Source organism: Lathyrus oleraceus, chromosome 4, assembly GCF_024323335.1.
Source record: "Lathyrus oleraceus cultivar Zhongwan6 chromosome 4, CAAS_Psat_ZW6_1.0, whole genome shotgun sequence".
NCBI classification, from domain to species: Eukaryota; Viridiplantae; Streptophyta; class Magnoliopsida; order Fabales; family Fabaceae; genus Lathyrus; species Lathyrus oleraceus.
This window is the reverse complement of record NC_066582.1, coordinates 163,618,136-163,636,727: the sequence shown is the minus strand read 5'-3', so window position 1 is coordinate 163,636,727 and position 18,592 is coordinate 163,618,136. Positions and strand designations below refer to the sequence as shown.

The 18,592-nt window shown below is 36.4% G+C and overlaps 1 protein-coding gene across 1 annotated transcript; it reads left to right on the top strand.

The window, feature by feature from the left end:
• The first annotated feature begins 1,932 nt into the window (after window positions 1–1,932).
• On the top strand, window positions 1,933–16,071 carry LOC127136520 (uncharacterized). The gene is made up of 4 exons (XM_051063067.1): window positions 1,933–2,070; window positions 3,050–3,607; window positions 3,712–3,921; window positions 15,973–16,071. Exons 1-4 carry the CDS (start codon window positions 1,933–1,935, stop codon window positions 16,069–16,071), a joined length of 1,005 nt encoding a protein of 334 aa, XP_050919024.1.
• Window positions 16,072–18,592: the final 2,521 nt, after the last annotated feature.

Here is an 18,592-nt window from a genome sequence, read left to right as displayed (position 1 = left end):
TGATCCCAACATCGTTCCCCTACGATGACACCAAGGCAGTCCCATGCGTGTATCACTCTTCTGTCTTCATCCATGGCCAGAAAAATCAAGAAGAGCATATAAAGACCAATGACCCGATACTCAGCATCGCCGAAACTGGCAAGGTCACAAGAAGTGGAAGGATTTTTGCACATGCACCTCCTCCGATTGGTACTATAAATACTTCAACCTTAGACAAGGGCAAGAAAGTTGACAATACTCAGCAAAGGCAAGACTCTTCGCCTACCAATGAGGTAGATGAGTTTTTGCGCATCATCAACAGAAGCGATTTTCGAGTAGTTGAACAACTCAACCAAGCACCATCAAAAATCTCGATGTTCTCTTTATTGATGTGCTCAGAAGTGCATAGGGATTCCTTGGAGAAATTCTTGAAGAGGGCCCATGTACCATAAGAGATTTCACTATGCCAGTTTGAAGGAGTGGTTAATAAACATAGCCATTCGTCTAAGATTGGGTTTTAGTGACGAGGAGCTCCCCACCGAGGGAAGAAATCAAACAAAGTTCTCCATATTTATATTGGGTGCATAGACACAGTTTTATCAAGAGTCTTGGTGGACACTGGATCCTCTCTCAATATGATGCCCAAAGGCTCTATTGCCAAGTTAACCATTGAAGGATTCATGATGAAAACAAGTGAGCTAATAGTAAGGGAATTTGATGGATCAAGGAGGACTGTGATTGGCGAAGCAGATTTGCCTATGAAGATTTGCCCCCGCACTTTCTTCGTCACTTTATTTGTCATGGACATCCATCCAGCTTACAGTTTTCTACTTGGAAGTCCATGGATTCACTCAGCCGGAGTCGTTACTTCAACCCTCCATCAAAGGATGGAATTTTTGGTTGGTAACAAACTGGTGGTTGTAGAAGGTGAAGAGGATATTGTGGTGAGTCATCTCACATATTTCCGCTACGTTGAAGGAGAGGGAGAAATGAAGGAAATCCCATTTCAGTCGTTCGAAGTTGTCAACGTCGAAATAGGTTGCCCTATAAGGGAGGAATTGAAGAACGATGAATTCCCATTGGCCTCCCTCCAAGACGCCTTGACTATCATAAGGAATGGACACCCCCAAGGACGGGGAAGAATGCTTGAGCTACTTAATAACAACAACCACACCGGTTTAGGATACATCTCCCAGAACTTGAAGAAGACGCATCCAATAGCTAAGAAGGGACAAGTGCTTTCGTTATCAGAATATTTCTCAAGTGTTGGTTACCTTGTTGACGGTCATATTTTTTCCTTAAGGGAGATGTTGAAGAGGAAGGAGGATTGGTCTTTAAAAAGACCGAAGGAATGGGTGCCACCCAGTGGACCATGATGGAAGTACCTGAAGTGAATGTAATTTCCCTTGTTTGTTTTCCCTTTTAATCAAAAGAACCCATGTTATGCCCAAGGCATGGGGGAATCATTTGTAGGGCCTCAATAAATTTTCCTTTTTAATCATTAATGAGAAATCCACGTTTCGCTTTCAATTTTGTGATCCTTGTCTGTCATTTTTTTATTTCACCTTTCAAAACAAATGGAAATATTCTTTTTCTTGAAATTATTTTTCCTCATTTCATATCAATAAAAGCATGAACCCTAAATCGTGCAGATCAACCTCGACAACCACCAATAACAATTCTGTTATAGCCTCATATGACTTTGATAACCTGATTAATCACGCCGACAAGGATTGTAATGAAGATTACAAGCTCCCCGGAGAATTGGCAAGACTTCTCAAGAAAGAGACAAAGGTCATCCAGCCACATGAGGAATCAGTTGAAGTGGTCAACCTTGGATCAAACGAGGAAGCTAAGGAATTCAGAGTAGGAACGGCCTTATAAGAAGTCAAGGAAAAGTTGATCAACCTCTTGAAAAATTACATGGATGTGTTCGCATGGTCATACCAAGACATGTCCGGTCTCGATACTGATATTGTAGGCCATCATCTACCTCTTAGAGAAGAGTGCCCTACCGTGAAGAAAAATCTACGAAGGATTCGTCCTGACATGGCTATGAAGATCAAGGAGGAAGTGCAAAAGCAGTTTAACGTAAGCTTTCTAGCAGTCTCCAATTACCCCCAATGGGTTGCCAACATTGTGCCCGTGCCCAAGAAGGTCGAAAAGTTAGGATGTGCATAGATTATAGAGATATGAATAAAGGAAGTCCCAAATACGACTTTCCACTACCCCATATCGATGTTCTAGTGGACAACACCGCTCAGTTCTCTGTTTTCTCTTTTATGGATGGTTTCTCCTGCTACAATCAGATCTGAATGGCTCAAGAAGATATGGAGAAAACCACTATCATAACCCCATAGGGGACCTTCTTCTATAAGGTCATGCCTTTCGGATTAAAGAACATTTGTGCAACATACCAACAAGCCATGTTCACACTCTTTCATCATATGATTCATAGAGAGAGATTGAGGTCTACGTTGGCGACATGATTGCCAAATCTCAAACCGAGGAGGAGCATCTTGTCAATCTTAAAAAGCTATTTGAAAGGCTAAGGAAATTCAAGTTGAGGCTTAATCCCAACAAATGTACGTTTTGGGTGAGATCTAGCAAATTACTAGGTTTTATCGTCAGCCAACGTGGCATTGAGGTGGATCTTAAGAAAGTGAAGGACATACAAGCTATGCCTGCACCCAAAACTGAGAAGGAAGTCTGAGGATTCCTAGGTAGATTGAAATACATCTCTAGATTCATATCTCACCTTACGGCCACTTGTGAGCCAATCTTCAAGCTACTTCAAAAGGATCAGGCTGTCATTTGGAACGACGATTGCCAAAACGCTTTTGAGAAGATAAAGGAGTATTTGCAAGAACCCCATGTTTTGATGCCTCCTGTGCTTGGAAAACCATTGATCATGTACCTTACCGTCCTTGAAGGATCCATGGGGTGTGTCCTCGGCCAACATGATGATACTGGAAGGAAGGAACACACAATATACTACCTAAGCAAGAAGTTCACTGATTGTGAGAGTAGGTATTCAATGCTTGAAAAAACTTGTTGTGCACTAACTTAGGCTGCCAAACGCTTAAGGAAGTACATGCTCACCCATACAACATTGTTAATCTCCAAGATGTACCCTGTCAAATACATCTTCGAGAAGCCTGCTCTAACCGGTAGAGTAGCATGTTGGCAAATGGCTTTGACCGAGTACGACATCCAATATGTCACTCAAAAGGACATCAAAGGGAGTGTATTGTCTAACTATTTGGAACATCAACCATTAGAAGACTACCAGTCTATACGCTTCGAATTCCCTGACAAGGACATCATGCTAATTAGAGACTGCAACATCCCCGGCCCCGAGGAAGGACAAGATCCTGGATCCCGATGGACCTTGGTATTTGATGGAGCTTCTAACGCTCATGGAAATGGACATCATGCATATTGTAGTCATCACATCCCTAACTGGTTTTCATCTCCCCTTCACGAGGCTTATATCTTTGGTATTGAAGCTTCGGTTGATCTTAGGATCAAAATTCTGGAAGTCTACAGAGATTCAACTCTGGTTATCAGCCAAGTCAAAGGAGATTGGTACACTAGAGATAACCAACTCATTCCTTATAAAGAGCATGTCCTGAAATTAATCTCATACTTTGGCTAAATCACATTCAATCACATTCCTCGAGAAGAGAATCAATTAGATGACGCCTTAGCAACCTTGGCATCCTGTTCAAGGTCAAATGGAAGAATGAAGCACCATCCTTTCACCTTAACTACTTGGACGATCCTGCTTACTATTTGATAGCAGAAGATGAAGCCGATGGTCATCCTTGGTTGTTTAACATCATGAGATTCTTAGATAACCAGGAATACCCTGTGGATGCATCCATCACCGACAAGAAGTATCTTCGGAAATTGTCATCCAACTTCTTCTTAAGTGGAGAGGTACTATTCAAGATAAATTATGATTCGGTTTTGCTAAGATGTGTGAACAAGCAAGAACCAAACCAGATTATAATGGAAATTCATGAGGGATATTTTGGGACGCACGCCAGTGGACACACCATGGTAAAGAATATCTGGAGGGATGGATATTATTGGATGACTATGGAGGTTGATTGCTACTGCCACGTCTAAACATTCCATAAGTTCCAGATCTACACTAACAAGATCAATTTGCCACCAATGTCACTCAATGTCTTAACATCACATTGGCCTTTTACCATGTGAGATATTGACGTGATCAGACGCATAAAGCCAACTGCCTCAAATGGACACCACTTCATCCTTGTAGCGATTGACTATTTCACAAAATGGGTGGAAGTTGTCTCCTACGCCAATGTCATAAGACAAGTAGTGGCTCGATTCATAAGAAAGGAAACCATCTGCCATTATGGGGTCCCCAACAAGATCATTACTGATAATGGATCTAACCTCAATAACAAAATGTTGAAAGCGTTGTGTCGAAGCTTCAAAATTGAACACCATATTCGTCGCATTATAGGCTCAAAATGAATGGCGATGTCGAGGCAGCTAACAAGAAAATTAAGAAGATTGTGCAGAAAATGGTGGAAACATACAAAGATTGGCACGAAATTCTCCCGTTCGCATTACATGGCTATGGTACCTCAGTGTGTACTTCCGTAGGGGAAAATCCATTTCTCTCGTATATGGAATGGATGCAGTCTTTCCTGTTGAAGTAGAGATTTTTTTTAAGGAATTTGACTAATGTCAAGCTTAACGAAGCCGAGTGAGTGCAAGCCCGATTTGACAAGCTGAACCTCATTGATGAGAAGCGCTTGGCAGCCATCTGTCACTTCTAGCTTTACCAAAAGCGCATCAAAAGAGCCCATGATTAGAAGGTCTTTCGTCGCAGCCTCAAGGCCGGAGACCTTATGTTGAAGAAGATTATTCCCATTCACACTGATCCAAGGGTAAAATGGACGCCAAATTACGAAGGCCCATAAGTTCTAAGAAAGGTTTTCTCTTTAGGAGCCTTAATCCTTGCAACTACGGATGATGAAGATATTTCATCCCCCGTGAACGCGGATGCAGTCAAAAAACACTACACTTGAAGAAAAAAAAGAGCCCGATAAGTTGAAAACCCAAAAGGGCGACTTATGCCAAAATGGGTATCCCGGTACACTGAAAACCCGAAAGGGCGATCTAGGCAAAAATTAGGGATTTAACAAAAGCGAGAGGCTGCATCCTGCAATGAATCTTTCTTCACTCCTCAGCTAGTCAACCCAATCGCTTCCCTAGCAAGTCAATCCAGTCGCTCTCCTTATGAAGCAAGATCAAATGACAACCAAAGGCATAAAAACTATAACAGAGTTGGAGTTTGGTGGAAATCTGAGATATTTTATTGCCATTATAGTTTTTCAATTTCTTTTCACAATCACCTCTTTTAGGAATTGCTTCCTTTGTATAAAATCACATATTTTTGGGATCATTTATCAATAAATCAGTCCCCTCTTATGTGTTTAACATTTTACTTTTTCTGCTTTATTTGCGAAATGTGACTTTTTCTCAAAATGATATCACATCGGAATTTCCTTGATAAAAACAACTTTTTTTTAAAAATAAAACTTTAAAGGGAACAGAAAATTGAATTACTTCTCTTTCAAAAGTATCCAAAGGTAACCAAAACACATTTGGCATCCCCAACCTGAAAAAGCGTCGCACAGTCCCGTGGACTTGGCCAATCAAATTTTTTATTCCCCAGCAGTAATACTCAGCTATTATGCTCAATGCTTGCTTGGACGTCGGGAATTCCAGTTCTCCAGTACCGGAAAGTCAATATGCTTTCTCAGATATATTCCCCTGCAAAGCCCAATTTTACTTGGCACAACTAATAATACCATGCATTCCCCTGCAAAAATTTGAGCATGCATCAGCATCATGCATACATGACATCGCATCATAAGTATCTTCTGAAAGCTTATACTCAATTAATTCACCGAAATCCTGGATTTCCCAACCTTTGTTAGGGACTTTCCCTAGTATAGTCAACATTCGATCTCAAGGCATTTTCCCAAGCAGAGTCGGGTATTTCTAGTCGTTACTAGGAATCATCATTGAATTATTTTGCTTCAAGTCTCCCTAGAAGAGTCAGATATTCTAGCCGTCGCTAAGAATCATCGTTGTACTTCTTCTACCCCCAGAGAGTCATCACCATATTTTCACTCCTCCCCGCAAAGTCATGTATTCTTATCTGTTGTTAAGAATCGTCACTGAACTTTCCTTTCTTTTCTCAGGCACGAGGTATTTTGGGATCATTCCCCCAAGCTGAGTCAAATGTTCAGAGCAGTAGTTTGAAATCATCTTTAAAATTCCTTCATCAGCATGAGTCTGGTATTCTAGTCGTCGCTAAGAATCTTCACCGTACCTTGTTTATCCCCAGCTAAGTCAGGTATTCCAGCCATTTCTAGGAATCATCCCTTAACCTGGTTATTGTTCCCCCATTGAGTCAGGTATTCTAGTCGTCACTAAGAATCATCATTGAATTCATTTGGTCAATCTCTAGTAGATGTCAGGTATTCTAGTCGTTGTTAGGAACCGCCACTGAATCTATATTTTCGCCATCAGAGTTAGGTATTCCATCCATTGCTAGGAATTACCTTCTTTCGTATCCCCAACCATTGCTAGGGGCAGTCACCCTATTCTATCTTACCGAGATTCTCATTCCCCAATGGAGTTTCTTCCCTTCATCATCTTGAGGTTTTAACATCAAAAGATACTTATGTTGCATATATCATGCATAATCATCATAACCATGTATAATCCCCAAAAAATCAACTCATATTACCATTATACCAAGCAGGGAAAATTTCTGGTTAATTCTAATAGTATTTAATCCCCTCCTACCATAAATGTATCGGAAGTTGTTGTTATTCATACCTTCAGGTCCGAGAAGATTAACTAGGGGCAGTTGTCATACCCTCAAATTTACCCTACCCCATATCACCTTCTTAAACCCTAATTCATGAGCATACATACCACACATGTCATCTCATATGCATCAATTCACAATAATCCACAAGTTCAGTGCATGGGATTCATCTGCAAAGCCCCAAGACTTTCTGATCATGTTGAGGTGTTCCCGAGCCACCTTAACTCTAATCTCATCCTCAATCATCCCACAAAGCTTAGGGGATCACTCAAGGCATCTCACTCACTCCCCAAATCCAATTTGGGTGGTGAGTCCCCATTGAAGAAGCTTCAAGATTCATATGGTCACTCAAGGAACAAACCCTAGTTCTTGACCCTCCTGTGGCTTGTACAAGTCATGGTTAACCATGGATCTTTAACATGTCTTTAAGGAACCCTCAAATTCAAAGTTTTTTCATGCCCTATACCCTTTAAACATCTCAACTTGACCCTTGCATCTCAAACCCTAATTCATTTGGCTTTGGTTCTTGATGAAACTTATGACTCAAGAAACCCTAATTTAAGGGTCCCTTAATCATTGATCTTGCTCATTTTTTATCATCCAATCACCTTATAATTCATTCAACATCATTTCATGACCATTACAATCAAAATTCACCATTTAAACATCCATTCAATCCATGTTACAAGTAGTTGGTTTGTTCATAATTTTTCAACTTTCAATGCTTTGATCCACCCATCAATTTGACCTAAAATCATCCCACAAAGGTCCAAATCTAATTTCCCATCATGTTATGATCATATGAACTCAAAATATCTACCATTATGTCTTGGAAATCAAGGAATCACAAAATCGCATTTTTAGGTCATGTTGGTTGGTTGCATTTTGGCAAGAATGGCCTATGGGAAGTTCCAAAGACTATAACTTTCTTATTTTTCAATATTTTTAATTTCCATTTCTATCCAAGTGTCCTAAATAACTTCCTATCCAACTTTGTTTCAAGGTCCAAGACCTAATTCACTGAGGAAGGGCTTCAATTTTGCTATTGGCCAAGCTGGTCCAACATGCCCACCATGCCCTAAAATCATGTCATGACCACTACTTTGACACATTGCCATTTCCAAACCACAAACCCTTTTGACCTGGTTCTTTTTGCATTCAATCAATATCATGACAAGGAACAAATTGCCCAAAATGGAGACAAAATGCATGAGCCAATTGTATTTGGCCTTGGTTCAAATATAGGGGTTCATCCTGGTGTGTAAGCCAGATCACAACCTGTCAGAATTTGCAAATGGACATACCATGTCACCAATTCAATCCCTTCTGATCCCAATGGTCCACAAACACTTTACATATGCTAGTTTGATGTACAAGGAATTCACCTTGGATGCTAAACCTCTTCACAATGTCAAAATCGATCCCATGTACAAAAATCAGATTTTGCCCAAAATGGAAAAAAGCAAAATCCATTGCAGGCTATCTCTTTGCCCTTATCTGTTACAGGTCGATGCTAAGGACCAAAGCAAATTTGTCTAAGGTAAAAACAGGCTCATCCAACAACCACATTTGTCCCCCATGATCCAACCTCAACCATGCTTCGAGCTACTCCCATTTTTCTGAGTAAACCTTCACATTCTCCCTCCAAAACCAACCACACACCTTCCCTATAAATAGGAAAAGGTGTCCCCTTCATTTTCCAAGCTTGAAAGCCCTTGAAACCCTTGTTGAACATTTGAGCTGAACCTCTAAATATAGAACATCGTGTTTTGAGTTTCAGAGAGTTTCAATCCTAAACCACCACCCATAAACCTTCACTAACCTTCATTTAAGCTTTCCAAACTCCTAACTCACCTTCCCCAAGCTTCATCTGAGCTATTCCAAGTCATCAGAAAATCTCCATGAGTTGTTTTCTGAGCAGGTAGTTCTCTTCACCCCCACCATCCAAACAAGTTACCATTCAACTCAAAATGATCTTCTGATCGTTTCCCCTAAGTTCCCAACTTAGATTACTCAATGTTTAGCATTAAATTTTTAATCTAGGTCAAATTTGTTCTTCTGGTTGTTTACAAAATAGTCCACATACATATCCAATAAATGGCTCATGAGTGTGGAGGTTGATTCGTTTTCATAATTGGTTAAATATTCCATGTTTAAATCCAATGAAAAATACTTATTTTCGAGTTTGGATTATGAGGTTCCAAGGTTGAAGATGAACATTGACCGCGTTTTTTGAATTTGAAAAAAAGTTATGTCCCACTCTAATTGGTTGATTCTCTTGTGCATCCATTTATAAATTTTGTTTTATTATTTATTGCTTCAACGTGTTTGTTAACACCACCGAGCCTTTGGCCCAATGAGAGAGGGGGTTGATCCCCCCATGACCCTAAGGTAAGGGGTTCAAACACCAGCATGTACAAATTCTGTTTTTCTTTTTTTTACTTGTTTCATTTTATTTATTTTATTCCACCATTTATTTCCATTTTCTTTTTATATTTTATGTCACTTATTTTATTTCTTCTGAAAATATGTTCAACATAGACCCCATTATTTTTGCCTTTAGTATTTGATTTTGTTTTATTTCAAGTCATTTGGATATTTTCGGAGGTACTTATGGAGTCTTGAACTTATGGACTAATGAAATCCACCTAGGTCATGATTTGTTTGGTTTTGGGTTGATTAAATCTTCCATACTTCAAACCTACCAATGGATGATCAAGTATTCATCCATGATATTTTGAAGCATGGATAGGTTTCCCATATTTCAAATAACTTGGGTCATTTCAATTATGGATGAAGTCTTACTTGTGCTTGTTAACTTGTGGATTCATCTGATACAATGTTGTTTCATTTTGTTTATACTAACCCACTACATTATAATTACTTGTTTATATAATACACTAACTTTTATTACCTTGTTAATAATATACATTGTCCTTATAACTTGCTTACTTACCAACTTAATCAATCATTAAGCTTTCAACTTTGAGTTTTGCACAATTTTCCTTTTGTCAATCTATTGATAGATGGACTTGGGGTTGAATAACTTTCATTATTACAAATCTATGGTAAGTTAATCCATTAATCATCTTTCATACTTTGCATCAGTGATAAGTTATCCCCTGATGTGCCATATTTTGAATCTATTGACCTAAGGATATATAATCCTCAAGTGTTGGTACATTGTTCATAATCTTAACTTAAATCTACTAACTTTTGATTACAACTAACCTTTTGTTATTATTATTATCATTTTTATATTCATTGCTATTTACTTTTATTGTATTTACATTTAAGTACACATTATCATTATCATTGAACCAACTCATTATGCATGTTTATTATTTGTCTTTACTTTATCGTCATCATACATTTAAAAACAACAAAAACATGATAAAATTATAAGATCAAAAATAATTCACTTAACTCAATCAACTTGGACTTAGAGGATCTCATCCTACTACCTTTTCTTGGAGGCCTTTTCCTTATCTCTGTGATACTTGGTTCAAGTTTGGGTTTCATATGTACTTACATACGTGTTGCAAGAATCGCATCATGGCACCACCTTAGGGGGACATGTTTCCAAGACCATTATCCTTTGTTTAGCTTAGGTCACTTTTTTCTCACACAAGGCTTTCTTTTGGGCTACCCTACAATGAGACCTTTTATTTTCTTGTTGGTTACTTTGCATTCATGTTGCATAAGCCAAATTTCTCAATCAAATAAGCAAACCCTTGATCCAACGTCAAGCGCCATTTTCCCAATCAAATTCAAAACACTTAATAACTTCGATTAGTATTGTACCCCACGAGCCTTAAGTCATGGAGAATGAGTGAGAATGGAGAATTCCTACTCTCACTCTGATAATTTTTTATGCAAGACACTTGACTTATTGTCTAGAATGTTCACCTTCGCCCTTAGACTTTTGTGCCTTAGGGCACCCTTCAAGAAGCCCTTTTCTCAAAAGTAAATCAACCAAACACACAACATTTTCTAATTCGAACTACGAAGCTCTAATTCCTCATCCCCGATGAGCGATACGTAGGTTCAAGGGCCACAATCCTTGGCGAGCATAATAATAAAAAACCAAAACCCCTCTCTTTCACAAACATTCTTTTGAAAATAAAACAATAATTGTGATGAATCCCTTCATTTGCAAACAATCCAAAGGGTTCCCATGGCGTACCTTAGACGTCAGGGGTGTTAATACCTTCCCCTTGCGTAACCGACTTCCGAACCCAAGTCTCGGTTGCGAGACCGATTCCTTATTCTCTTTTAAGTGTTTCCCGTGTGCGTCTTTTTTTCGAGGGTTTTAACGACTATTTTCCCTCGCCTCTCCAATAAATGCGCATAAATAAAATTAGGTGGAGATTATTTTAATATTGTCTTCGATAGGAAGCTCATCAGTCCCAGTTTCGTTATTGATGGAAAATCCCGGTAGCGATAGACGTGAAATGTGCATTCTAAATGGCCCCCCTTAGATGAAGAAGTTTATGTTAAGAACCCAGTTGGGTTTGTGAAGCAAGGCCAAGAAAGAAAGGTATACAGGCTGCATAAAACTATGTATGGACTAAAGCAAGCTCCAAGAGCTTGAAATAAGAAGATAAATAGTTTCCTGAGGTAGAAAGAATTTGTGAAGTGCACAATTGAGCATGGATTTTATGTTAGAAGAAGCAGGAGTGAATTTCCTATATTATATATCTATGTCGTTAACCTGTTGATAACAGGAAGCTACAAAAAGGAGATAGAAGACTTTAAAGGTGATATGACCAAGGAATTTGAAATATCTGACATGGGTAACATTTCATACTTCCTTGGTATCGAATTCTACAATATTAGTATAAGTTTGATGATGCATCAAAGAAGATATGCAAGTGAAATACTAAAAAAATGAGATGGAAGACTACACTGCAACTTCAACACTTGCTGAAGCAAGACTGCAACTGTCGAATGACTTAGATGAAGATGATCTCAATCCAACTCTTTATAGAAGACTCATTTGATCACTAAGATACCTTTGTCACACAAGGCATGATCTAGCATACAATGTATGTATGGTAAGCATACTCATTCAAAAGCCAAAGGTATCACACTTAGCAACCACATAGAGGATACTAAGGCATCTCAAAGGAACTCTCGATTATGGCATTTTGTTTCTTGTAGCACATGAAGGAAAATAATGAAAATTAGTGGGATACCCCAACTCAAGTTGGTGTCGTGATGCCGAGGATAGAAAATCTACAATTTGGTATGTGTTTCTGCTAAGTGGTGCACCAGTTGCTTGGAGATCAAGAAAAGAACAAGTAGTAGGGTTGTCAGCATGTGAGGCTGAGTACATAGTTTCGTCTCTCTGTACATGTCAAGCAACATGGATGGTGAATTTGGTTGAAGAAATTACAGGGAAAAATCATGGAGAAATGACCATGAAGATCAAAAACATGTCTACTATCAATCTGGTAAAGAATATGATAGCACATGGAAGAAGCAAACACATCAAAATGAGGCTCCACTATCTTTGGGACTAAATAGCTAATGGAAGCTAAACTTGGAACACTGTAGAATTGAGAATCAGATTGCAGACATCATAACAAAGACTATGCAAGTCAAATTGTTCAAGAGATTGAGAACTGTGATGAATGTAGATAGCTTATACACAATGAATTAGATGGTGTGTTAAATATGTAATTCTTTGTGTTAAGTATGCCTGTAAGATTCGACAGAGTCGAGGTGGAATGTATTTTATAATAGTCGAAGTAGATAACGGTCGAAGGAGTTAACCTCGACAGAGTTAAAACTTAGCATTTGTTAATTGAATTAGTTAGAGATTACTTGGTGTGCATGTAATCTCATCTATAAATATGGAGGTACCATACTACTGTAAGTGGTTGTATAAGGAATATTCAATTAGAATAAACGCAAAGAGGAATTTTGTAGAATTTGATTCATCTTCTTCCCTCTCTCCCAAAATCCTAATTTCTCTTTTCTTTTTCAATTCACTTTCACAGATTTCTTTTCTTCTCAGATTATTGTGCAACAGAATTCTCTTGCAACCAATGTGTGGTTAAATCACTCAAGTCATAAGTGAAAAACGAAATACGTGATTAATTGAAATGAATAATTTTTGTTCATTAAAATTCATTCGGATTATCTTTAAGATTGGGGTTTAATTCCAATCCAATACTTTAAAAAAATGAAAAATAATTTGTGTGGAATTGCAAATGAAAAGAGTACATGATGCATGACATCGCGTAAATAATCCTTGATTTTAATAATTAAATTAAGTGCACGTGATCGTGTTAATAATTTTTGATTTATTTACTCTATTTTTACATGTGATGTAACATTAAACACAACTTTCATCAACGACAAAAATATTAGAAACGACAACCATAATAATTTTCTATTTTTAATCATTATCAGTTTTATAATTTTCTATTTTTAATTAGTTATTGAATTTTGTATTTTATAAAAAAAGATATGACAACGATGTTAATTTATAATATATTTAAATTGTACCATCAAATTGATATTATATGCAAGACTAAAATATTTCTTATATTACTGTTTATAGTTAAATTATTAGCTGAAAACGAAAAACGATCAAATTAATATTTTAACGGAATCTCTTTTAAATGAACGAAAGTTAATTAAAAAAATAGAAATAAAATATAAAATAGATAAATCTTTTTCATACCTACCAAAGTTCACACTGATAGTAGAAATGTCATCGAAGAATTGTTTTATGGGACTAGCTGTCTTCTAATACATCAGTCACTCTAGCCATGGTCCCCATACACTATTGTTGCAACTACGAGATTTGTTTTCCTCTCTCAATTCCATAATTAATAATTAATAATGTATTTAAAATAAAATAGTGTATAAATGATTTATTTCAATTTATAATATATACTTTTTTTAATTTTATTATTTAATTAATATTATTTTTATTATTCGTAATATATAATAAAAATACTTTCATAAAAATATATTTTTTCTCTTTTTTTTTTTTCTTAATCAATGTAAAATAGTGATTTAATTGTGGGATAGTTGGGATTATTTATAATAGTATCGAAGAAAATCACGTGCGGTCAAATTAGGTATATAATACAATATCACTTTCTTAAATTAATTAACATTAAAGACAAATCAATACCACAAGATTGAGTTTACTATAAAGTATCTTATTTACCATATGACACATCATAAATGACTATCTCTTTTATTTTCAGAAGAGAGTAATTAATGTCACATTGCGAGTGCTTCCTAAAAGACAACGTTGATTCATCCAAAGAAATTTATATATATAAAATAATCAAATTACTATTGCTTCTTGATATATAATAGAAAAATGAACAAGTTTTTTTATGACAAAATTAATTATTTTAAAATTATATTGATTATTTTCTGAGATATTTTATTGATATGCATGAGCATTTGCATTTTATCTCTTACTTTTTACGTTAGAAAATAGAAAATGGCAAAGATAAATAATATAAAAATATATTGATTGTGGGAATTGACTTCCTCATGTTTAACCACTTTATTTGAATCATCTTTGAAAAATGTATATCCCATATGTAACTCCCAGAAATATATTGTTACTTATTTTATTATTATTTTTATTATTATTATTATTGTTATTATTATTATTATTATTATATTAATAATAATGAGTTATTGGAAATTATCTTATTAATATGAATTATTGGGAATTTATTATTAAATTAAAATTTTAGAGATAATGAGAAATTAGTTATTATAAAAGTGAGAGAATGAGAATGAGAAGGGAAAAAGGAGGTTACACATCCGTTGAGAGAAAGAAAAAAAGGAGACAAACCCTAGCAGGAAGTTATGCAAGGAGAATGTTATCCCATCATCAAATCTGAAGAAATTCCTGCATAATCGAGGTAAGGTGGAATATTATTCTATGATCGTTATCTTGACAACGAGATAGTGGAGTTTTTCTTAACCCATGTTAGGTTTATGTTGATTAATGATGAATCAAATTCTATAGTTTTAAGCAAAAGTTTCCATGTTTGTGAGAACGATGTGTCATGCTTGTGGTTTCATCTCAGGCCATGATTGATACTATTAATTCATGTAACCCCGATATTTGAGGTTGTGTTGAGGTTGTGTGAATGAATTGATGCCATATTGGGGTTATATTTATGATAGGATGTTATTGCAAATTGATACTATCATGATGTTGATGATTGATGATAATGGTAATTGAAGAAATATATGTTGAATCAATGGTATGAGATGTTTAATTATGATAAAATATGTTTAAAAACTGAAACGGTATAGGTTTAGGTTGAAGAAATTGAGTTTCTAATGTTAGAATTTGAATCATATCATCTATAGGGCGAATCATGTATGTTTTGAGAGTTTCTGGGAAATTCTAGTTGATGTGATTCGAATCATGATATCAGTGATTTGAATAATAGACTAATTTTTCAGCTGGATATCAATTCTGGTTGATTTGATTCGAGTCATAGATCCCTGATTCGAATCATAAGAGACAAATTGTGTTTTATAACTTGTTTTCATCATAACTTGAGTTCAGTGACTCTGATTGAGGCACAGTTTAAAGCGTTGGAAAGCTAACTCATATAACTATCTAATGTTAATATCTCACAATGTTTAAATGTTAATGTCTCACAATTTTTAAATGTTAATGTATCATAAAGTTGAAATGTTAATGTCTCACAATGTTTAAATGCGTAAATGATATTGTAACATCGAGTTTAGGGTTGTTTTGCTATGTTCTCTATCGTGTCTTAACCGAGTAATTGTACCTTATTATTATGATTTGAATTTTAATTTCTATTTCAAAGTAAAAAAGTTGAGTATTATGTTGGTATGGCACCTTTGTCTTATGTTCTCATATTCTGCAATGTTTTTATAACGAAATAAAGTGTTTTATCGTGGGTTTAAGGTGTTACATAGTTGGTATCAGAGCCTGGTTGGTCCATATGGCCTTGTGTGTTATGATTCAATTATAACCTTGTGTATGAAATATGTGTTAACACTACCAATATTGTATTCCCTTAAGCATTATTTGCCTTACTGTTTATAACCACCTTTTACGTCTAGTTATGTAGGAAGAAATGATTGTTGGTAGAAATGATCGTGCAATTGTTGATGCCCTCGAGGAAATGGCTCAAGCTAATCAAGCCTTGCAAGTTATTCAGAATGGATGAGGTGATGAGTTTCGGGAATTGGGAAAATTCCAAAAGAATTACCCACATACGTTTAAAGGAATATATGAACCTGAATGCGCACAAACTTGGATTCAAGAAATTGAGAAAATTTTCAAGGTCATGGCATGTACCGATGCTTAGAAGGTGTTGTTTCGACCTTATATATTATCTGAGGAAGCTGAATATTGGTGGGAGATTACCCGCCAAAGAATGGAGGTCGCTGGTACTGCTATTACTTGGGGTAGTTTTAAGAAAGAGTTTTTGGACAAGTATTTTCCAACGGATGTTCATAATCGTAAGGAGATTAAATTCTTGGAGCTGAATTAGTGTAACATGGTTGTGGCTGACTATGTAACCAATTTTGAAGAGTTGTCCAAGTTTTGTCCTTATTATATTGGTGTGGATGTGAAAGGTTCTAAATGTGTGAAATTTGGAAGTGGTTGGCACCCTGAGATTAAACAATTTATTGGATATCAGAAGATTCTTCATTTCTCAGTGTTGGTCAACAACTGCAATATTTATGATGAGGACAATATAGAAAGATCTATATGCTATAAGAGTGTGAACGATAATAAATTTGGTAATTAGAATTGAAGCATGCCTTATGCAATCTCAAGTGCCACAGGAAATCAAAAAACCGCAATCGGGAATGGGAATAAGAGGGAGGTACTTCTACTCCTCCAAGGTGTGGAAAATGTGGAAATCTAGTTCACCGTGTCTCTAAGTGCAAGGACGCAGCTCCAACATGTTTCAATTGAAGGGAGCAGGGTCACATCAATACCTATTGTCAAAAACCAAAGAAAAAACCAAGTGGCGGTCAATACGCTCAAGCCAATGGGGAATTATTTGCTTTTAGTAGCATTGAAGCCTCGAGATCGGATAAACTAATATAAGGTACATGTTTAATAAATGGTATTCCCTTAATTTCTATCATCGATACAGGTGCAACAAATTTATTCATATCACACGATTGTGTTAACATGCTAAACCTAGAAGTGTCCCCTATGAAATTTATTATGGTCATTAAAGTACCAGCCAGTGGTTTTGTAGCCACGTCGTTAGCCAGTCTAAATTTTCCCTTGTTCATTTATGGTAGAGATTTTGGAGTTGAGTTAATTTGTTTACTCGGGAATGAAATGGTTATTGTTCAACCACATTCACATAAATTATTTTAATAGGACCATATTGTTTATTGAGTTGGAAAGGAGTAAGGATTCAAGATTTATATCCTCCAACCAAGAATAGATGTCCTTGAAATAGGATGTTTGTGTGCTCTTGATGCTAGCTTCCGTGAAAGTAGAGAGCAAAGACTCCGCTAATCTTCCAGTTGTGTGCGAATTCCATGATGTATTCCTTGATGCTATTGATGATTTGCCACCTGAGTGTGAAGTCAAATTTGAAATAGATTTAGTACCTGGTGTTAGACCAATATCTATGACACCTATAAAATGTCTGGAGGAGTTGTTAAAAATTAAATTTATCAGGCCTAATGCATCACCTTTGGGAGCGTCAATGTTGTTGCTTAAAAATAATGGGAGCATGAGATTATATGTTGATTATCGACAATTAACTAAGGTTACTATTAAGAACTGGTAGCCTCTTTCGAGGATTGACAATATTATAGATAAGTTGGTGGGAGCTCATGTGTTTAGCAAGATCGATATGAGATCAGGATAACATCATATTCAGATGATTTCGGAAGATATTCCTAATACTGCCTTAGGAGGTCGTTATGGCCATTATGAGTATTCAATTTTTCCTTTTAATGTGTCTAATATACAAGGAGTATTCATGGAGTATATGAATAGGATTTTCAACCCTATTTTGATCAGTTTGTTGTGGAGTTTATAAATGACATCTTGGTATATTCCAAGTCAGATGAAGAGCATGTGAAACATCTAAGAGTTGTGTTGTAGGTCTTAAATGACAAGAAGTTGTATGTTAAGCTATCAAAGTGTGAATTTTAGTTGAAAGGGGTGAGTTTCCGTAGACATGTAATCTCTAGAGGTGGAATAACAGTGAATTCGACTAAAGTAAATGCAGTGTTGAAGTGGGAGACGCCTAAGTCGGTAACCGAGATCAGAAGTTTTTATGGGTTTAGCTAGTTATTATAGGAGGTTCATAGAAGGTTTCTCAAAGTTGGCTTTTCCTTTGACTCAGTTGACCCGAAAGGGACAAGCTTATGTGTGGGGTGTTCAATGTTAAGAATGTTTCCAAGAGCTAGAGAAGAGATTGACATTAGCTCCAGTCTTGATTATAGCAAGTCCAAGTGAATCTTTTATAGTATATTGTGATGCATCTAAATTGGGATTAGGTGGTGTGCTTATGCAGAAGGGTGAACTTGTAGCTTATGCTTCTAGACAGCTCAAGACTCATGAAAGAAATTATCCTACCCATGATTTGGAGTTAGCAACAATATTCTTTGTACTTATGGTTTGGAGGCATTATGCTTATGGCTTGAGATTTGAGGTTTTTAGTGATCATAAGAGTCTGAAGTATATGTTTGACCATAAAGGATTGA